At 45.9% G+C, this 22,495-nt stretch overlaps 1 protein-coding gene across 1 annotated transcript in view; it reads left to right on the top strand.

Moving 5' to 3' along the window:
* The first annotated feature begins 46 nt into the window (after positions 1–46).
* Positions 47–22,495, top strand: part of KPNA3 (karyopherin subunit alpha 3) — a 50,810-nt gene continuing 28,361 nt past the window's right edge. Inside the window, exons 1-2 of the mRNA XM_027471420.3 lie at positions 47–266; positions 17,683–17,727. Coding sequence (XP_027327221.1) covers positions 192–266; positions 17,683–17,727 — 120 coding nt within the window. The 5' untranslated portion in view covers positions 47–191. The remainder of the gene's footprint in view (positions 267–17,682; positions 17,728–22,495) is intronic.

The raw sequence follows: 22,495 nt of genomic DNA, 5'->3' as shown, positions 1-22,495 counted from the left end.
AGGCGACGGCGCGCGCGCCCGCGCCGGCTCCCCCCCCTCCCCTCCCTCCCCTCCCTTCCCGGCGCCGCGCGCGCGCGCGCGCTCTCGTCACGGCGCGTCCCCCGCCCCTCGCGCGAGCCGGAGCCGCCGCCGCCGCCGCCTCAGAGCCGGAGCCGCCTCAGAGCCGGAGCCGCGCCTCAGAGGGAGCCGCCATGACCGACAACGCCGCCGCCGGGCTGGAGAACCACCGCATCAAGAGCTTCAAGAACAAGGGCCGCGACGTGGAGGTGGGCGGCAGCCGCGGGGGGCCGCGGCCTGGCCTCCTCCTCCTCCCCCTCATCGCCCTCCTCCCTCTTCCCGCCGCGCCTGAGGAGGAGGAGGAGGAGGAAGGCCGGGGGAGGGGGGGGAGGTGGAGGAAGGCCGGAGGTTTGTGCTCCCTCCGTCATGAGGGCGGCGGCCCCCGGGGGCTGGCGAGGAGCACAATGGGGCCGCCGCCGGGGGGGGGCCGCCCCCGGGCCCCGCTGAGGGCCGCTGCGCCGCCTCGCAGCCGGCGTTGGAGGCTGCCCGGCCCCAAAACGCCGGGCTGAGGGGGCATCGGGGGGTCCCCTTCGCCCACAGGGGTCTCCCCGACCCCCCTCGGCCCCAACGGCCTCCGTAGGGGCGGCCTCGGTGCTGGCCTCGCGCAAAATCAGGGAAACCCCTCGCATCGTGGTTGGTTTTTAGGGAAAAAAAATAAAAGGGGTGTGTAGGGGTGGTGCTGGAATCCCCCTCCCAGCCTGGTGAGGAGGGTTCGTGGGGAGGTGGAGGAGAAATGTGTGTCAGCTGCCTGCAGGGTTCCCCTCAGGGGGCTCGCCCGGCTGCTGGTAACCCCCCGTGGTACCACCACCCAGACACCCCCCTGCCATCGCCCAGAGCCCCCCGAAAGCCCATCTGGGGGCTGAGCAGAATTCACACCTCTGCTGCTATTGTTTGGGTGGAGACGGTCCTATGCGGGTCAGCCTCGGCAGCGGCAGTGCCTTTAAGATGACATTCACCGTGTGAACTGTGTCTTAATTTTCGCCTAACTTAGTGACAGCGGGTCCTTCTTACCGGTAATATCATCTGCGAGGAGCGTGTTAACTTCAACACTCCTGGCTGACATTGGTAAAGGCTAGCAAGCCGCTAAAAATTACCCATCTCGCCTTCAAGCCGTTGCTTTCCAGGGTAGGAGGAGGCGTGGTGGGTTTCTTTTTCCCCTTCTCATCCAGCCAGGCTCTTCCTGCTGCTCCTCATTCATTTTGTCCTTGTCTCATCTCCCCGTGTTGCTTGCTGGCTTTGTTGCCGCTTCCCCAGCCACTGGCCCGAGTCCATCGGAGCTCTAAACAGGGAAAGGTTAGGTATGCTCATGCCTGGTGCGAACTGATCTGTCACCCGTACTTGCTTATGTTATAGCATGCCCAAGAGTAGGGGAATTAAATATCCGCCTCTGCGGGGGGGAGGAGGAGAATCGGCTGCCTAAGCTCCTCTGGAATCAGTTAGACCAGACCAGCGAAGGTACCTTAGGTCTCAGGAGAACGGTTCCTCCTGAAGAAGAGTAATTATTTTGGAATAGGGTATTTGCTGTTACGGAGGATTACATCCTCTAGGGTTATCTTCCAGTGTGCTGACTGACTTCCTTTTGTAGCAGAGCCTAAGATTTTGCCAGATAACCACGTTAATGGTGCTAGAACCCACACTTTCACCCGTGCTTTTGAAAAGCATTAAAATCCAAGAAGCATCGTTCTTCTGGGGGCACCAAACAGGTGAAACTCAGGAGTGAGTAGAAGTTGTATACTCATGCAGGTATGCTAAGTGAATTTGGGTGCATTTCTCATCTTTTAAAGGCCTTTAAATGAATCGGTGTCTTCCATGTTTTCCAACACAAGTCATGTGTGAAATTTTTGACCATACCTCCTTTTTGACTCTTTTTTTTCTAATCATGGTACTTACTAAAAAGCTCAGAGTATTCTACTAAGTAAACTTCAGATAACTTGGGTATCTGGAAGTAAAACCAGGTAAATAAAGTTCATAGCAGAGAGTGAAGGAGCCCAGCAGGACTTGCCGTTACTTGCTGTGCTTCTCTGGAGGTACCACTGCACAGTCTGACAATTGTGTCTGTATTTAGTGAAAATTATCAGTTCTCCCCCAAACAGTTCACTCCTAAATCAAGTATTTATACATAATTCTCAACTGTCAGCAATAAAATACGCTAGTTTTGGTGCCTGTGCCTCAATGAGGAGTGTTACGTAAAGATCCTGCCTCCAATGTTCTTGTACTTTGAAAGCCAAGCTGAGAAGTGCTATCACTGATCTGCATCTCTGCTTTTTGTCAGATTCCTCCAATGAGGAAAAAAGTGGTTAGAACGACGGAGTAATAAATCATGGCCTGGTATCTAGATGATATCCTTTGGAAAATCTCAAATATTCAAGGCCGTGTGCTCTCCGCTTCGGTTTGAAAACTGTTGTTTGAGTCACCTTGTGCCTGGAGACAGTCCCTGCCTTTGAACTCATCAGCCTTGAATGCGTTTTAAGAGTACCTTAGTAGTCTTCCTTTGGCTTCTAATAAATGCTGATGAGTTGTTATTGATCCCCTCTGGGTACAGACTATTATGGCAGACCAAAACACTCCTTTAATTTGTAGTTAACTCATATTTTATTACCGGGTTTGCTAGGCCGTGATCATCTTTGCTTTTCGTTAATGCAACCGTAAGGGAAACAAGGGATTAGTAAGCACTGGTTTCACGTTAAGACAGATTTTTATACCCCGTGCTACTTCTCGCTGGGCTCCTTTTTTAGGACCAAAGAGAAGGATCTGCTGGGACTCCTTGACCTGCCCAGTCCCACTCTGCCCTTCTGAGATTGAGGTTTGGGTGGAAGCTTCCCACCATTTAGTTGCCTTCTTGTGTAAATGAGGTAGAGCTGTGCACGTAGAGCTGGAATTGTGATTCTGAAGCATTAATACTAAAGGCGTTTATCTCCAAGCAAAATCAAATGCCAGAAACAAAGCATTAGTCACTTAATATTAGCTTGTGTTCTCGCTTTTATTAGCGAGGCTCTTCTGTTTTTATAGGCCCTGAGATGTGATTAGCAGCAGTCAGAGCGAACCTGAACCAGCAGAGCTGGGCGATGAGCAGCCAAGCGGCTTCATTTGGACCAACGACTGCCACAACAGTTTCTCCTCACAGCCTGCACAATTTCATATTCTCCAGGGATATGAAAGGGCTTTTTAAATTGTCCCATGGATGGTGAGAAAGCCTTCCTGTGTTGATCACAGGCATGTAGCCTCAAGTCTCAGTGGGTGTTTTTCTAAATGTACAGCGCTGATTATTCCAATACAATTGGGGCTTTGCAGGAAAAGATTGAACAGTTGCAATCGCTTAATTTGTAATACCCCCTTGTAACTGCTGGCTTTATTTGTTTATAATTACATCCAGGATAACCTAGCTTTTATAAAACCGAACTTCAGCCTTCTGATCTTTCTGTTTGCGGTTCTTCAGCTTCAGATTTCCCTGGTAATGTTCTTCCTGCAGCTTTTTACTCTTGTGACTTCCTGGACCAGAAACTTGTTACCTGTTCTGTATTACAAATAGCAGGCACCAATCTGTTGGCTCCCCGTCGTGATGTTTAAGTTGATAGATCAAACAATTCAGACAATTTCTTTTTATCGGGATCAGTCAGCATCTTTGGCTAAAACTGAAGAAAAATTCTAGATAAACTGAGATGCTCTAATTTGTAGGACTGTCTGTATGACTTAACTGTTAGTTTTTGTGTGGTGCAGTGAGACTGTGATCATGTAATTAGCAAAATGCATACTGGATCAAAAGTCAAGTTCCCCGTACTCCCATAAAAAAAGAGGCAGCAACTGAAGAACTAGTACATTACAGCCTAAATAACTACCTGTAAAAGCTTCTTAATGACTGGGGTTAAAATTTCCTTTCTGTATCCTTGTCATGCCTCTCATTGCAAGGCAAAATAATACAAACCTTTGGTATCTTGAACTTTTGTTGCTTGATCTGTAGGATGAACCTGCTGAGATTTGGGAGAGGCTGTTTACTAAAAGGAGGCAGAGCTGCCCTGTCATCTTCCACCTCCCAGTGCTGTATTTGATTTTAAACTACAGAGGTCATGGCCACTGATGTTTTCTTCCCAGTTGCGGTGTTTTGGGGCCAGCTCTATCACCTTTTGGTCTGTATCACCCTTGGCCCGGGGACTTTGCAGGATCCGTTCTTACTCTTTACCTTCAGCCTCCTGATCCTGTATGAGGCAGAGGAAGATACTGGGCTTAGCCTGGATCTTCATCATCAGCTCGGGCATCTTTGGTATATTTACTCCCAGCTATTTTGCAACAACCCAGGTTCTTTCCAGAGCTCGCTTTCACAGGTTGGTCAGCTTTCTGCTTCTCTCTCTGCTGGCACAGGATCTAATGCTGGCAAAAGAAGGGTTGGGAGGGAATAGGGCTGGACCAGCTGATTTAGGTTGGTTTAGGTGACCGTGGGCCTGCTGTCTTAATAGCCTCGCTGGCTCGGGGAGGCTCAGCAGCCAAAGTGAAAACACAGGAATCAGGTAGCTTCCTGCTAGGAACCGCATTTAAGGTAAGATCTAATACTCCCGTGCAGAGCTTCTGAGCTGTCCTGCAGCTTCTTTATTAACCTTTCAGGCCAGCGTGCCCTTGGGAGAATGCAGGTGTACGTGTCTGCACCTTGGAAAGAATTACTTGGGTAGGAAGGAAATATGAGGTATGTGTGGGAAGCCTCCTTGCCTGCTGTTGCTGCAGAATTTTGTAAACTGTAGTTAGTCTGCAAGTAAAAAGTACAGTGCTGTCAAAAGTTTGTCACTTGAGGCAGAAAACAAACACTTAACAAGCTCGCTTAGATATATTGTCTTATATTTTCCTTGTGAAACTCCAAATCTACTTTATGCATTGCCTAGAAATGTTTAAAGACACAAATAGCTTGGGAGGACGTTGTTGGTTTCAGAAATACCTGTGGAGAGAGCAGTTTGGAGATGGCATCTCATGATGAACGTAATCTTCGTAAGCTGATTGGGATCTGTGCTTGCTGGATTGCCTGATTTTGGGGTGGTCCTGTGGGGACCCAGGAGTTGGACTTGATGATCCTTGTGGGTAATCCCAACCTGGGATGTGCTGTGGTTCTGTGACGTTACAGTTAGCTGTTGTAGAGATATACCAAGATTTAGGTGTGGTGGGGGGTGGTTTTATTTCATTCTTTAGTATGTCCAGCAACTATAGCTGTTGTTCCAGTATCCCTAAAACCTCTCCTATTAAAGGGTAGGTTTTTAACTTGTAAAGTGTCAGGAGCAATACAACTGCCATACTAGTTCTGAGAGCTCTCTACCTATTCTTACATAAGTTGTTTGAGATTTTCATAATGTTCAGTTCTAGCACAAATCCAGGCTTGACTTTTTTCATCTAAAACTGCGTTATTTGAAGAGGCAGTGCTTAGGAGGATGTGCCAGCTACAACCGAGTGATCAGATTTGTATTTATTGTGGGGTTGGAGGTGGAATTAGGCACCTAGTGTACAAGATTACGGCATGAAGAGGCAACAGGGTGGCTGATGGGACATGTGAAGAAATTGCCAAGTAAACTGACTTGAGATGCAAAAGAACTGTAAGCCCTATATATTTTCCAACAATACAGGCTGTTAATTGCTTCTAAAATACCTAGCAATGTGAAATACTGATGCTGAGTTGGTATTTATTCCTAGGTACTTCTGTAAGAGCAGAAGCTGTGGGCCTTGCAGTCTGTTTCTGTTGGTAGTCAGAGCTGGTTTCTTCCAAAAAGCTGCTCCTGCCCCAGAACTGGTGGTACAGTGGGGTGGGCTAGGTGCAAAGCTTTTCATGTTTCTTTTGATTTACTCCCTTAGCTTCCTCTGCTGGCCTCTCACGTCCAGGAGAAGACAAGTGGTGGCTCAAGGTGTTGTTGGTGTGGAGGGAGAAAGCATGTTTGGGGTGGTGCTTGATGTGAGGTGCTTATCCCTTCGCAGTCAGGCTGGTGCCGTTGAATCTGCTGAGGAAATTCTGTGCCCTTTCTCCTGGGTCAGCTGGCTCTCAGCTCCTCTCTCAGGTTAAGCAAATGTTACCATCGGTTTTGAGCTTGATTTGGGGTGTGTGTGTCTAATAAAGTACAGCAAGCACAAAATAGGACCGTGTGCTGCATTGATGGCTGCAGAACCAGAGGCAAAATGAGTCCTTCCCCATTCAGCCACCTCCTGCCACATTACTCATTTCCCTCGCATTCGGTTACGCCTGTGATCGGCTCAGGGTCTCCTCTGCGTTTTTAACCTTGGTCATTGTCAAGTTCAGTAACAAATGGACTTTGGAGGCAGTGATGGAAGAGGTGATTTGCAAAATCAGCTCGGAGAAGTGGCTTCCTCATCGCTGGACTTGTTAGCCTTGATGGAGGTGTATTTTAATGAGCGATCAAGCCCCGCTGTGAACTTGCTGGTGCAGAACCCACTCAAAGCTCGTTTGCATGAGGATAAGGTGGCCAGACAAGGTGTTAGGGCACCTCATTGCCTGGTTTTTGGAGATGCAGTAAGGGATTCCTGGCCGGGCGTAGCGTGAGATTGGAGGTGTGCAGTTCTCAGCAGAATCTAGTCCTTGCCTTCTAGGCAGCTGCAGTCCAAGTCCCAGTATTGAGGAGATGTTGTGGCTCCTCCCAGGTGAGCCAAGGTCACCGCAACCAGCAAACACCATCGTTGTGTGCGGGTTTTTGGCATCAGGGTCTCTTGCTTCTTTGCATGTTCACAACCAAATAGATGCAAAGGCAGAGGTGGTGACTTCTCTGCACCGAAAACCTGACTTGTGGCCAGGTAAAGACTGCCTTCCACACCAAGAGCAGACCCTGAAAGGAGATCCCAGCCAGGAATCAGCAGGATCCTGATGACCACCATTCTTCAGATGTGCAAGGAGAACATAGACTGCCATAACATGGAACGAGCAGCTGTTGAGAACAACCTTCCAGGCAAGCAGAGGTGTTTAAGGGGCTCTGACACAAGTCCATCAGAACCAGGCCACTTCTGCTGGTCTAAGCAACTTTTTAGGGCTAGCTTTTTATGGAATGGTAAACTTCAGGCAGTAGAAACACGAATTCAGGGTTCATGTCACATGGAAAAAGTGAGGTAGAAGCATCTAGAGTGTGTGACCCTGCAATGATAACATTCATAGGGGCTGCTGATAGGGTTCCTAAAGGATCGTGGGATGTTGCTGGAGTGTGTTTTCTGGCTCCCAGTTCTCCATTTTCTTCCAGGCTTGTCAGCTGGGGCTGTTTTCTCTTGCATCTTGAGCAGAATGATCTCTTCGTAGATTTAATTAGGCAGCTTGCACATTTAATTTTTTTTGTGCCTTTTGATTATGCCTTTCAAAAATAGGGGGGGAAAAAACCAAACATTTCATTTGAGTCATGTAACAGACCAAAAAAACTTACTGTGGTTGAATACAGTCTAGCTCTCTGGGGACCTGATTTTTTTGTTGTTGTTGCACCTTGTAAATGTATGCAAATTGCAATTATTGTTTCCCATTTTATAGATGGGAATAATTGGGCTTTTTTCCCTCATTTCACAGGGAGGATGTTTATAAATGTATCGTGTGAGGTACTTTGAGATTACAGCTGAAGGCTGTTCTGGTGTCTGCAGAGGGAGTGTCACTGTTCAAACACGGGTTGTACAAGAAGGTACCTGGCTGGTATTTGGCCTGGTGGCTGTTCTTTCTGTTACAAGACAGCTAGGTTGTTGTCTTTAGCCTGACTTGCTGCTTCTGGAGGGGATGTAAGAAAATAAATTGTAAATTCAGTGTCCAGGTTACAGAGCAGCCCCAGAAAGGGGTCTGCCACTTTCTGGCTTAAAGGGGAAGGCAGCTGGGGAGAGTTGTTCTGTGTGCTTGTTTTTTGTTTTTGTTTTTGTTTTTTTTTCATTTAAAGGAGGGGAAAGGGGAAACTAGTATAAATATTGGACAAGCTTAAGGATGTCTTATCTTCTAGGGCAGTTGCCACAGAAGTCTGTGAGGCCTTTCTGACCAAACACTTCATTTTGTAACTGGTTACTGAAAGTAGTCATCTACAATGATGACTTCTTAGAAATTCCAGGGGAGGGCAGAACTGGGGTCATATGTGGGGAGAGACCGGGGCAGCAGGGATGCTTCGCTTCGAGCAGAGGGTGTGCTTCTTGTTCCAGGAGGCCCTAAAGCATCTGATACACGGTTCTTGCAACACAGGGAAATCATAAATATCTTCTCGGTGTTTGCACAACTGAATGGGAATTTTTATGCTGGCAAGGGCAGATTCCCATAACTTAAACCTGTACTGATGGATCATTGGATGTATTTAGTGTCCAGAAGCCTTGATCTTCTAAATTTTTTAAAAATTTGAATAGGCTAATTACAAGTGATTCCTATCTCGATCACCCAGTGTTCTGGTTGTCTATTTGGTGTCCAGATAAGGCAGACCTGGCACCGCTGTAAAAATCAAGAAAAGGACAACTCATCGGAGTTAAACTTCATTCAGCGTGCCCTTCTGTTTCCAAAAAAATACAGGAAAAGACAAAACGCTCGCTACAGGTATCCTGCAGATCAGCAGCTTCTTTTGGGCTGACAAAACTCCAGTTACGTTCTTCAAGGCTGGCCCTTCACGAAATCAGACTCGTCACAGCGAGACGTTGCCCCAGTCCCTTGGAGCGCTGCGTGGGCAGATTGCTTTTGCTGGTAGGACCACAGGACAGAACTAGTGCTGTGAATTAGCTGGTGATCCCATTGGCCTGAGCAAACAGGCATTGTGCAGCGATGAGTTAGCTTGGGGTTACCTGGAAACCTCAGGTGGACTTAGGTGGAGCCCGTGTGGCTGCATTCAGTCTTCCTCTGATGTCAGAAGAGGTGTGATTAGCGGCGTTACGATTTCCATCTGAATAGAAATGCTGCGAAACTTTTTACTGGGCATAATGAGCCTGATTCACCCCGCAGCAGAGCCTGGAAATCTATAGGTGCGTGGTGATGTTGAATGGAGAATTCCAGCTCTTCTTTTATGCTGTATTAAAACACCAGATAACGTTGATTGTATTCCAGACCGCTTCATGTCCTTCAATATCAGTGCAATTTGTGCTGCATGCAGCCAGCTAAATTGCTTTGGGTCCGGTCTCCTGAGAACGCTGATACATCTGTACTTGGAAACCAGGTAATTGGTGTATGGAAATGAAAACAGGAGCGTTCACAACTCATTGCTTTGGTCGGAGCTCAGTACCTAGCTTAAATGCAGAGAGGGGATATCAGGACCTTGAAGAGTTTCCTCACGACACAAGTGGTTAAAAAATAAACCTGGCAACCGCTTCTCTGCCAAGATCACTTGGAGCAGTAGAAGAAGATAACATGGATGGGCAGCTTTGTCTGCTTCCGTAGGGCTTTCAGGTGACTCAACACCGTGAGCAATAATAATTGGAGGCTTGTGGCTTTTCATATTGGCATGCGTGTGTCTGACTTCAGTGAGTCATTGCCCATCGGTAAGTGAAAGAGTCAGTGGGTATCTGATGCATCCAGTTCGCTGAGACTGTCCAGGTTCAGCTACGTGGATTATCTTGCCCCAGACTGGCTAACAAAAAGCAGCTGGTATTCATTTTAGAGGCCCCAAACTGGGGAGTAAAAATATAAAATAAAACAGCGTGGTAGCTCCAACTGAAAAAGAAGTGATTTTTCTTTGGTGGCCTTTGTGAGTCCCAAACAAAACGGGCTGTGGCATCAAATAGAGTGGCACGAACACTGCACTCTGCTCCTGATGTCCCTAGTACTGCGTGAAAGGCTCCGAGCCAAAAGGAGACTTCATTCTTGTAAGATTCTGCAGTGCACAGGGAATTGGAACCAAGTTCTAATACTTTCTGCAAAGTAATACAGTTTTTCTTAAAAGAGGAACAAATACCTTTAGGGCACAACAGTCATCAAATGAATTAAACCCCTGGAGTCTCGGGTCAGTGTGGGTCTGCTGTCTTATTTGGTTGCTTTGGTGGAGCTGGTGTTCGTGTCGTCGAATCTGTGCACCCTGCCTGCATTTCTAACCAGCTGGGTGGCCTTAATTTAATAGGAGCTGTGATAAAGCCAGAGGTGGTGATGTGCTGATGTTGTAGTCTATATGAATGGGGGAAAAAAAAATAAATCACTTTTTCTTCAAAGAATAATTTGGAGATTTATAGGAGTACTCGGTAATTAGTTAAATCTCCAGATTGGGCGTGAGGAAGAAGTCTGCTTTCATTATGCACTGGGTGTGGGAGCGTGAGGTTAGCCAATTATCCACGCTACTTGTACCTAAAGGAATAAAACTAGCAGGAGGGCTTAATTCCGACCAAACATTTGGTTTAGTTTGGCATGGATAGCAAATCTATTTGCGTGTCTGAAAGAAACGCGGGATCAGCGTCCAGTCCACATCATCGCTGGTTTCAGTTCTTCCACTTTGAAGTACTTGTGTTCACACCATTGTGATGCTATCCCAAAATTTTGGCTTAATAATCCCCCAAACTTTGATTTAGGGTATTAATTTTGCTTGCAGCTCTTGGAGTAGGCTCTGTGTCCTTTAAAATGTGAACAAGGAGAACAGCAGCATCACCTTCCATCAGCGTCTCTCTGCCTGACACTTGGTTTGGCTGAAGCCAGCTCTGCCAGAATGAGTAAAACAGCATCATCAGGCGAAGCCTCAACTTTGAACGCACCAACAAACGATGTTCCTATGCAAATACAGAACATTTAACTTCTAATGTTAACCAAAGATAGGCAGCTGCCAACCTTAGTCATCTCAAAGACTGTATACAAACAAATATTTGAATTTTTTTGTCTTCTGACCAGAACCAGCCCAGCCCTTGGGGCTTGTGCATTTTCATCTGCATCGCAGTATTCCATGCTTGCTAAAAGCTGTCTGAGAAGGATTAAGGGGGGGAAAAAAGGCTAGCAAAAATTCTGGGGAAGCACAGTGTTTAACTTCATCAGTGCAAACACCTTTTCTCACTGTGTTGCACCCACAGCTACCTTGTAAACTATTTAAAACTCTGCTCTAGGGTCTGCTCCTATGCAAGGGGGGAGGTATTAGTTAAATCCAGTCCAGCTGTTGGAGCTGGGCCAGTTTTTCTTCAGTTAGGCAGGTGGAAGCAGATTGGAATTGACTTGCAAATGCTCGGCTTTTCTGCTGCCCTGTATGCTTAATCAAGCTACCTTACTCTCCCAGCTACGCATTCAGGGGAGCTCTTGCCCGTCAGCATTTATATTCTGGTTTTCCGAGGCTGGCTCCTTTCATGGCGAGAGGCAAGAGCAGAAGGGAAGAATTTAAATGAACAGTTATCTTTTAATGAAGTTTGTAGACCCAGAGAAATTAGCATCAATGAATTTCTTCCCTCGTCTCCACTTAATAGCTGAAAGTTCAAAAGCAACTAAAGGCGCGTCTTATCAAAGTTCCTGAAAATACGTTTTGTGTCCCCAGAATTGCCAAAATTGATATTGGTGAGTGGTGTTTGTCTTGTCCAGATGAAGCTGGCTTCTCTGTTCCAGGACTTGCAGGACTTGAAGCGTGCAGGAGCAGGCAGCTGGCTGCTTGTGGGGCAGCTGGCAGTGTTGCTGCTCTGGCTTGCCTAAAAACATCTGCGTCCTGCTCTCCATCTCTGGGTTTTTCTGCCCTTGCTCGTGTTGCAATGGACGTGGTGTGTAAATGCGCTGATTAGAAGATGTCACTCCTCAGGTATCCCACTTAACGAGGTGGCTGGTCTGGGGGAGCACCGCACAGCTCCAGATCTCGTGGTTACAGTGGCAGGGAGATTTTGAGTCACTAAATGCTGGCTGCGCTTTAATCTCCCCTCTGACATGATAGTTATAGTTAAAAATGGTTAAAAAGTTTAAAACTTGGACCGTTTACCATGGCAGTTTGATTTTTTTTTTTTTTTTAATGTAAAGAGGATGTATGTTGTTAAACACTTTGTTCTTGAAACTTCATTTCTAATTTGCATTAAAAAATCTTTATCCTTGAATAGCAAGGGGAAAGTGGTGAACTCATCTCCTCGCTAGTTGTGTCATTCACACATTTAAATTGCTTTGGTTTTGTAATCTGTACCTTAACTGGAGATGAGGTAATCTTACCAAGTATCCAGAACTTCTTCTATTTGAGACTGATACGTTTTAAGGACTTTAAAGTACTTATAATAAAGATTTAAGATTGCTTATAATCAATTAAGATTGATTTTTAGGTACGAAGTAGGAACTTGAGATTAACGGAAACCCTAAGACTATTTCCAGTATTTCGTTGTGTGTTAAAATCTAACTTGAATAAAACAGTCCCAAAATTTTAAGACCATTACTGCTCTCCAGAATAGCCACGACTGCTGTGTCTCAGATGGTTTTGTCCTTTTGAATCAGCCTGAATTTTCTGCTTGTACAACTTTGGTAGGAGTGTCACATTTGTGTATTATTTTCAGGAGAAACACACCACATTGCAAATTTGCTACAGAGTGATTTGGAAAATGTATTAATTTGTTTTTATACACATTAGACTAAAATAACTGATTAGTTGCTGGATTTCTTGATTTTTTTTTCCTTGAGCTTACAGAAGCCATATGAGTTGCCTTTTCGAGTAGTTCAAATTTATTGTGCAGTTGAGCCTTTGCTTTAACTCAGCAAAAGTTAAGAGGCCAAAGAAGCTTGCTTAAGAGACTTAATTTCCCGTAAAAGCTGAATCTAAATGCAATCCAAAACTTGAAAGTACTTTTTTTGTTTCTTTGCCACATGAGTGTGGATGGGCCATCATAAAGGCATCCAGAGGTGGTGTTGCAGCAGTGCTGCTCGCTCTTTAACCTGTAGTGAGCATCCTGTGCGCCTTTGTACAGGGTTTCACAAACAGAGCTAGTGAAGTACCTGGGTTGAGCCAGAGGGTCCCAAGCGTTCAGTCACTTAAAAATGCTTTCTTAAATGTGTTGTTGGCAAGGGTTGCTATTACAATGACAACTCAGGAATTTGTAGGATTATCTTCAGGCATTGCATCCTGGTATCAAGAGTTCTGCATTTGGTTTGTCATCGTGGGCCATCTATCAACTGAAAAATTGGGAGAAATTTTCCTTTTCCATAGGTGTCTCTGATATCAAGCTTTGAGGTTGCTTGTCATCATCTTGTTGGAGGAGAGAAACCAAATTTGAAACACTGATTTAATGAGAACCGGTGTGTTTTCTGTAGTTTCTGCCCATTAAGAGAATCAAAGACTTTTTCAGGAACGGTGGCATTCTCTGAAGCCACATTTTTGGGCACTGATTTGTGTAAACTGCTTTATTTTCAAGGCTTGATCTCTTAACAAATTCTGATCTTCTGTCAGCTTAGCATTGTTGTGTTCAGTATCAGCCTGAAACAAGGTTCCTCAGTTCGTTAGGTTTGACTTCTCAGCTCTTTCTGGCCATTATCACAAGGATGGGAGAGCCTAAAAAGCAGCTATGGAATAATTTAAATTCTGTTAGGGGGCGCTGCAGTGGCAATCTTTAACACAGCAGCCCTGATGTGCACAGTGACTTTGTTTGCTCCCATCTGAAGTCAATTTTGGTTTTGCTCCTTTGGGTCTGGAGGTTATTTCTCTTTGAAGTGGAAGATGTCAGGGGGAGACTGTTGGCATGGCACACTTTGCATCTGCCTTTGGAGGAGCATTCAGAAATGCAGGGTGGAAGCGAGACCAGTAACTTATCTAACAACATCTAGTAGACCTTTTTTTTTTTTTTTTTTTGGATGATTTTATAAGATAAAATAGCAAGGAACTTGACGTTAAAAATATAACTAAACATTTATGTTTGACTTGATTTTTTTTTAACCCTTTTGTATCTTGAGAATGGTGCTTAGGAGCTGGGTAGGTTTAGTTCAGATTCTGTAGGAATCAGCTTGCATCAGCTTGTGTTTTGTAGGGTTGTGCTTATGCAGAGTTTTCCCTTTTTGAGATTCGGAGAGTGGCTTTTCAATCGGTGAGACAGTTCAGGTTTGTCTTGTGGTAGTTTTGGGATACGCCGCTTCAGCGTGACGTGAAGTTACATGTTTGAGCACGTTGAGCTCAGAAATGACTAGCTGGATGCTGGAGATGTTGAACACGGTGTTACATCCAACATCTCGCTAGGCTTCAGCTAGTAGTGCCTAGAGAGATGTTAGCAGATGGCTGTCCTCCCAGCATGAAAGCTGGTAATGAATCCACAGGGCTGGGATGCAGGATAATTGTCTCTACTCACTGTTTTAGCTGGGGAAAACATTTAAGCTGTCTTATGGTATAAATCTCCTTCAGATAACACATACGACCTCCATACGTGCTGGGCCTTGCAGGTGCTACGAAACCATGACATTCTGCTCGTGGTGCTGGTGCTTCCTTAAAGGAGGGCTTGCACCAGTCCCCAGGACAGCTTCTTTGTGCTGTGGGGTTACGCTGTATTTTCTTCTGGGGCTGTAGGAAGATGCTGATAACCTGCTGTATTTCTAAAACGATTCATCTGAAACACGAGCTTCAAATACCTGCTTCTTAAGAAATGCCAAATAAGAACAAAAATTTGCCCCAACATGCTGAATTTTTAAAGATGCGGTGCCGACAGGAACCTCCAAGAGTGGGAACCCATTCGTGGAGCTGAGGCTGGGTGATATCCCCAGTTATCAGCCCACCTGCTCTGCGAATGGAGAAGCAGCTCTGGAGCCAGCGGTGCCTTTTAAAGGAGGAAGGAAGGAAAGAAAGAAAATGTAGCAGAGCTGCTTTGAAAGAGAAGCTGCATACAAGAAGTTTAAAGGGAAATACAAAAGAACAGGTAAAAGGATAAAACTCAGGTAGCGCAGGCATTGATTTAAGACGCACATGAAAGCTCAGAAAATGTATGCGGCTACTAAGAAAAAGTCCCCAAAGCTGAGAGCCTCTTTGAAGAATCTTTCTAAAGAGTGGTGGTGCTCTAAACGAGGAGAAGATGGGAGGCTTCCTGCACATCAAATGTAAAACCATAATGGAGTAGTCGAATGTTTCGAAGAGCAGTTGGATAAAAGAAACAACTAGTAAAGAAAAATAGAGACAGAATTGTAATAGGATAGGATTGGTGGGGCTGAAATAATGGGAGCATGAAGCAAAACACTGACTGAAAAGCTGAGTGAATTATTTGCCTTCAGAAAGAAGCTCAGAGTATTCCCAGTAGAGCTTTTGTGGAGGGTTGACTCCAAGTAACCATCTTCAGTCAAAGTATTGTTCGAGGAGGTTTTACAGTAAATTGATGAAATGAATAGTAATACTTGCCTGGGACTGCACTCTGTTTGTCTTTTCTAAAGCAAATGTTAAGCTGCTGAACTGTGGAACGCAGCACATAGGTTTTCTTCCATTTCCCTTGCTTTTAGAATGGTAGGTGGCAAGTGTTGTAGTTGTCCCCCAAAGAGTTTGAAATTCGGTCTGATTTTTTTCTCTCCTCAATAGAAAATACTCTGGGGTGTTATCACATGGATTTAATGGAGGAGTAAATTCATAGAACCACAGAACCATTAGGGTTGGTAAAGCCCTCCAGGATCGCCTGGTCCAACCACCCCCTGCCACCAGTGTCACCACTAAACCATGTCCCCAAGCACCACGTCCAGCCTTTCCTTGAACACCCCCAGGGACGGTGACTCCACCACCTCCCTGGGCAACCCGTCCCAGTGCCTGACTGCTCTTTCTGAGCAGAAATGTCTCCTCATTGCCAACCTGAACCTCCCCTGGCACAACGTGAGGCCATTCCCTCTGGTCCTGTCACTGGTTACCTGTGAGCAGAGGCCAACCCCCAGCTCCCCACCCCTTCCTTTCAGGTAGCTGCAGAGAGCAAATTTTAAACTAAGTTTAGCTTTGCATCTGTTAGACCTTTGAGATTTCATAATCTGGCACTGAGAGCACTGGATCTGGCTTGGGGGGGGAATCCTAAAGGACACTCAGGTTAACGGATTTGTCTTGTGATGGGATATGCCTTAAAATTTAAGGAAAGTAGGAATAAAAGATTTGCTAGCGGGAGGTCTCCTGGAGATTTTTGGTGCCCATCACATTCAGACGGATGCAGAAAAGGAGCTTTTCTAGCAGAAATCTGAGACAAACCTGTCTAACTGCGTTTGTCATTGAAGTGCAGAGTTATCATGGGGAAGAAGTATTGAAAATCGTTTTAGGCTATTCAGTGCCCTTAGATTTGCCTTAGTTATTAAGATAATTCAAATATAAAATTCTAATAGGACTTAAAACTGGAATGACTGGCCGGGCTAGTTGCCTGCAGTGACTTTACAGGTTCTTTGCCTCCTGTCCGTTTCTTCCCTGCCCAGTTCTTTCCCGTACCTCAGCAGCCTGGTCCTGTCATATCGAGCTTTTGCAGCAGGCTCTGGTGGTCGCAAGGATCCAAAGATTTAGCAAAAGGATGAGTGTGGGGGAAGGTGTGCTTCTGGTAGGTGTTGCAGTGCTGGTGTCCCGTTCCTGCAACGAGGACCTGCCTTGTTTGAAGTAGCACAGCTCTTTGTGGATGTGAAATGCAAAGTGGCTGCGTGTACCTGAGTGGGTTGGTTAAGCGAGCACCGAACGGGAAGAGAAGCCTGCCTGCTGGGTAAGTCAGACGAGGCTAATTAAATGGATCCTGCTATGCAAACTGGCTGAGAACAGTGAAGTCAAGCTTATATCCTACACACTGAATCCACGTCCCGTACAGATTGATGGTGTGAATGAAGTCTGCCCCTTTCATGTACCCATCTTGGAGCTTTAGGATGTTTGGTGTTTTCTTTGCTGGCTGATGGGGGAGTCCTGGTGGCTTCTCTGTGTGCTCCTGCTTTTCACTGATACCTGTTGACGTAGGGAAGTGATTTGCCCCAACTCAGAAGCACACGATAGTAGCAGTGAAGGTCAGTAGCAAGGACGGAACATAGAAAGCCTTTTAAAAGGCTAATTTTAGTTAGTGTGGGTGATCTTCCTAGGCTGCCAGCAGCCATCCAGTCCTGATTTTCTTCTGAATTGCGTTCTGATGCTATGTCCACTGAAAATGGAGCTAGGGAATCAATTTCAGTAGGCAAAAAGTGTTCTTTCTGAATCTTCTCATCTCTTTTAGCTAAGAGGGGTGATAACTACTGAAGGGAGTACATCTGAGTGCCCAGTATCTTTAAGGAGCTGAGACGTTTATGGGTTGGTTTTCCTTTACAGTGTTCAAGCTATAGATTCAGAGGAGACTTTGTGCCATTGTACTTTGTTTCTTTTTGCTACGAGCATAATCTGTCTTGTTGGGATTGAGCTCAGTCATCTTCTCAGCCATTCCTCATGGTCGATCGTGGCCAGATAGTCGGCGTGGGTTCTGTGTCTGGGCTGGGCGTGTGGGCATATGCGAATGTGGGGCTGCCTAAACCTGCACTTACCGCGTCTTCTGGTGTGCACACAAACCTCAGGAGAGTCATCCCAGTGAAACCGGGGGGAAGTAAATGTTTTCTGCCTCTGGGATACTGATTGTGGTTTGTAACAAAGCCTTCTGTGAGGCATGGAATCTTTTTTTTTTAAAAACGAACAACCAACCAACCAACCTAAAACAACTCATGCATCTTGCTCGCAAAGCTGGGGTTGTAAATTATGCACACTGTTTTGCTTCTCTTTTGGTGAATTACTGCACTTTTGACCTAGAAACAGCTGATCCCAAAACAAAACTCTTGATATGTAAATCTCTTATTTTTTTTATTTACAGACTATGAGAAGACACAGAAATGAAGTTACGGTTGAATTGCGGAAGGTGAGTCTGGGTTTCTTTATCAGCTTTGGTACTTCTCTGTGCTTAAAATGCTCTGGTGTCTTTGCTAGATATTTTGCCATAAGGTTTGTTGTCTAGCCCCAAACTTAAATAGAGAATTTGTGTATTTGTAGATTACAAATTGTGGTTTCTAATGTTAGTTTTATTGTCACTCATTAGGCTCACTACAGCAAAACAAGAGCACTGCTTTACTCCAGGGTATGGCTTGGGAATAAACCATACTCGGTTTCTGTACTGGTTCTCATCTTACTGTGAAGCTGTTAGCTGTTTGAATGCTTGGGGTCTATGAATGGGCAAGGGGAGAATCTTAGCACTTAAAAAGTGTGGAAGTTGTTATATTGGGCTTATGTGCTAAGGTGTTGGTAGTGGAAGGGCTGCAGGGGTGGCCTCTGAGCAGAACCCAGCAGCTGCCCCATGTCAGATCAGAGCCAGCTCCAGCTGGCTCCAAAGGGACCTGCTGCTGGCCAGAGCTGAGCCAGGGAGTGATGCTGATTGTGCTTCTGGGAGAGCAGATTTAAGAAAGGGAGGAAAAAAAAAAAAGAAAAAAAAAAAAAAACTACTGTGCAAGAGCAGCTGGGAGAGAGGAGTGAGAAGTAGCCCTGCAGCCCCCAGGGCAGTGCAGCAGGAGGGCAGGAGGTGCTCCAGGCAGGCAGCAGCCGTTCCCCTGCGGCCTGTGGAGAGGCCCCTGGTGGAGCAGGCTGTCCCCCTGCAGCCCATGGGTCCCACATGGAGCAGATCTCCACGCTGCAGCCCATGGAGAGGAGCCCACACAGGAGCAGGGGGCTGGGGGTGCCAGAATCCCGTGGGAGGGACCCCATGGGGAGCAGGGGCAGAGGGCCTGTGAAGGAGTGGCGGAGATGAAGTGTCAGGGACTGACCGCAGCCCCCCTTTGCTGTTGCCTTGTGCCACTGGAGGTAGAAGAGAGTGGAGAGGGGGGAAGGTGTTTTTAGTTTGCTTTTAGTTTCTCACTGTTGTAGTCTGTTAGTAATAGGCAATACATTTTATTAATCTCCCTACATTGAGTCTCTTTTGCCTGTGACAGTAATTGGTGAGTGATCGGCCTGTTCTTGTCTCAACCCTTAAGCCCTTTGCATCGTATTCTGTACCCCTGTTCTGTTGAGGAGGGGGAGTGAGAGAGTGCTGTGGTAGTTTAGCTGCCTCTCGCTGTGAAACCACCACAGTTACCATGTTTTGCTTTCTGGAAATTACTGCTGCTGTACTGTAGAGGCAGTTAATTTTGGGGTCAGACTTTGGTTCTATTGGGTAAATTCTAATATAGCTGGGAAGGTTGTGGCAATAAGTCATCCAGTTCAGTGCTGTCTCAATACAGGACTTGTTGCACCCTTGTCATTTATAAGACATTTCCAACAGCTTTTCTGGGCACATTAAAGGCTGGGCAGAATGTCCACAAGCTAAACAACTTTTGGACTGTACGTGTGAAGAGAAGGAAGCTTTCTTCACCTTTGGGTACCTTCAGTATATTTGAGGACTGACGCTGTCCCCTGAAGTTCTGTCATGATGAGACAAATTCAGTTGTTCACTCTTCCCTGGGATGTTTTGTGTCCTAGATCTGACTTGTTGCTGCTCATCATGTTCAAACTGAGATCTCCCTGGAAGTGTGGTGCCCAAAACAGGCCTCAGCTGAGGCTCACGTGATACTGAGAACGGTGAAGGGCAGTTCCTAACGCAGTATTCCTATTTATATTGGGCATGTTGTTGACTCAAACTCAGCCTGTGATCCAGTGCATCCTTCGGACACTTCCTACAGTGCTGCAAAACAAGGGCAGTGGTTTAGGCTCTATTTGCATAGTTGAGTGAATGCAGAAGTTTTAAACCTGATTCCTTCTCATCGTGTGAATTGCATCTGCTTCTTCCAGATGGTTTCTTGACTTGAATTCCTGTTCTGTTCCCCAGTGTGCTTCAGGGCAGCCTCATTTTTTTCCTCTATGCTCTATCTTTCCTAATATTCCCTTTAGTGACTTGATGGAAGCATGTGCTTTGAATATTCCAGCTACAGGCCAAGCTGCTTTGGGTCTCCATTTGATGCATCTCCCATTTGGCCAGTTGAATCACCGGGGGCTTTCTTAAGAGTGCACACCCACCCGAATTATTTGCAAACCAAGAGAAACCAGAAGCTTTGCTAAAAGCAAGGTGAAGATAGAAGCTTATAGATAGAAGCTCTGACTTTTTTTTTTTTTTTTTTTTTTTTTTGAGAAATCTTGTCCCTACTTATCACTTGATTGTGTAGGAGCTACCCAGAATCTCTTGCTAGTATTTTTCTGGGCTCCTTCTGCTTGTTTTTAAGAAGAGACTTGCTTTTTTGAGTTCTCCCAGAACCACTTCTGTCTCTCATTACAATATCAAAAATAAATGCTTGGGAGATTCATCCTGAGAGTACAAGAATTAGTTAAAGAAATGTGATTGAACCCACATGACTGGAGAAAATATCTTATTTAAATACTTCCATGAGCATCATGTATAATCTAAAGATTTTTTTTTAATGCTTTCCTATTTTCCTAATCAAAGAAACTAGCTGAACATGTCTGGAAATCTTGTGTAGCCTAACGTGGCTTCATTAGGCCTGATAGAGCCCAAGGTGTGGAGAAAGCTGGTTTTGCATGCAGTGGCAGGGAGCAAGTGAAAAATTAAATGAGGCACTTGCTACTGAAATGAAATTCAGGGGATGTGCTGAAGGCAAGGCAGTGGGTTGTTCTGTGGGGAAGGGATCTGTGATGGACCGGTAATACGTGAGTGACGATGAGACCTGTGAGTGAGCTGCTGGTTTCTTTTCACTAAAAACTGCACCTACACAGATCAGTTACACGCTTAGAGAAGCCTAAGCACTGGATTTAGGACAGGCTGTAAATCAAGAGTGACCAGCAGCTGCGGAGCCCTTCCACACGGGAAGTTGTGTTCTTCTGGAGTGTGTGCCCAGCGTCTTCCACTGCGTGCGCCAGAAGTTGTGTTAATAAAAGAGGTTCAGTGTGCATTTGAGCTGTTCATTTGCAGCAAGTGAACTGCTGCTGGTGGGTGGCACCTGGCTTGCTTCGGTTTTCATCCATACAACGAACACTGCTACCACAGCACGAGGGTAACGTCTGTGTTGGCATGACCTGAACAATCCGTCTGTGCCTCTTCAAGACAAAGAGAGAGCTTCTCTTCATCCCAGCGCTCCAGATGCTGAGCATGCACCTGGCTTCTGAAGAAAACAGGCAAACTGAGCATCTCCTTCATCCGTGCAGCTGAAGGACCACATAAGAACAAGTTTGTCTTTTGAATCAACTTGTGTATAAATATTAAATGCCTGGATGTGATGGAGCTGCTTACATGTCTGTTTTGGAAGATGGAATAAATAAATCACCGCTTTGAACAGTACTAAACAATTGCTGTGTGTGTTCCCATGAGGTTCACTGCTCCCATACCACACTGCAGCTCTCACTCGGAAAACATCTTTACCTTTTCAAGATTTTTTTCCAAGCACTTGTTACTCATTTAGGAACTGAGCAAACGAAGCCATCTCTGACATAGCAGCGTCTGGCAGAAGCTTGGCCCGGGCCTGGGTTGGCACGGTGAGGCAGTCAAATGACACTCCTCCTTGTCAGGTGTCCTCCAATTCCATATCAGCCCTGCTGCACGCTCAGTGCGTTGTGGCAGTGGGCTACTATGTTTTTGAAAGGATGGGTTTGATTTCTGGCCATGCTGTCAGGGCAGTGATGGTCCTAAGAGCTTAAAAAGTAGCCACTTCTTTCCAGACAGACGAGATAACGATGTCAGTTTTGGTTCTGGAGGCTGTCTTCAGAATTTAAACTGCTCAATGTAGCGTGTCATGGCCCAGTAGTCTGAGTTAGAAGGCTCAGTGCTTAATGTCAGCATTACAGCAGCACCCCAAAACTGCTCTGTTAGCAACAGGGACCCTGGAATTAACTGGCAAAAATAGCTGGCTAGTGTCAATCTAAAACATGGAGGGGGGAGAAATAAGGGTTAGGACTCAGTTTAAGGCTGCATGCCTGAATGAAGACAGCAAGTCTGCTGTTAGGGATTCTCTGGTTCGTTTGGCTTTCTGTGAGGATGAAAATCAACTTCACCTTGGGTCATTTGTGTGCTTTGGGAAATGTAGTCAGTAGGGTCACTGGGTTTCATGCTGCCCTTCGTTTGAAGGGTTATGCTCCTAACCTCAGCAGAAACCGAGGATGCTGTCATCTTTTAAGGCCAGCTAACTAGAATCCTATAAACATCCAGGTCCCTCACAAGGTGTTTGGGTTATTTTTACTTTCTTGGCAAATTCAGCTGTCTCTGAGCTCATAGACATGAGCTCATGAAAGCCCTAATTGCCAGTTAAGATTGATGCATGACAAAGCAATTATTTTCTAAATGAGGGGTGGACTATGGAGCCATGGCCATGTCCTTTTTCTTCTTTAGCCTGTTCTCTGGCATGCTGTACTTGTCCCCAGCCTGATCTCTCTTCTGTAAGATTATTTAGGAGCTGGGCATCACTGAAAAGAGCCTGGCCCCATCCTCTTTGTACCCTTCATTCAGGTATTTATAGACCTGGATGAAATTCCCCCTGAGCTGTTTCCTCAGCAGGCTGAGCAGCCCCAGTTCCCTGTGCTCTGTTCCCATCATCATCTCCATGGCCCTTTGCAGGGCTCTCTCCACCACGTCCAGGTCTCCCCTGTACTGGGGAGCCCAGAACTGGACCCAGCACTCCAGGTGTGGCCTCACCAGTGCTGGATAGAGGGGAGAGATCACC

Source organism: Anas platyrhynchos, chromosome 1, assembly GCF_047663525.1.
Source record: "Anas platyrhynchos isolate ZD024472 breed Pekin duck chromosome 1, IASCAAS_PekinDuck_T2T, whole genome shotgun sequence".
Lineage (NCBI taxonomy): Eukaryota > Metazoa > Chordata > Aves > Anseriformes > Anatidae > Anas > Anas platyrhynchos.
This window is presented reverse-complemented; position numbering and strand designations above follow the sequence as displayed.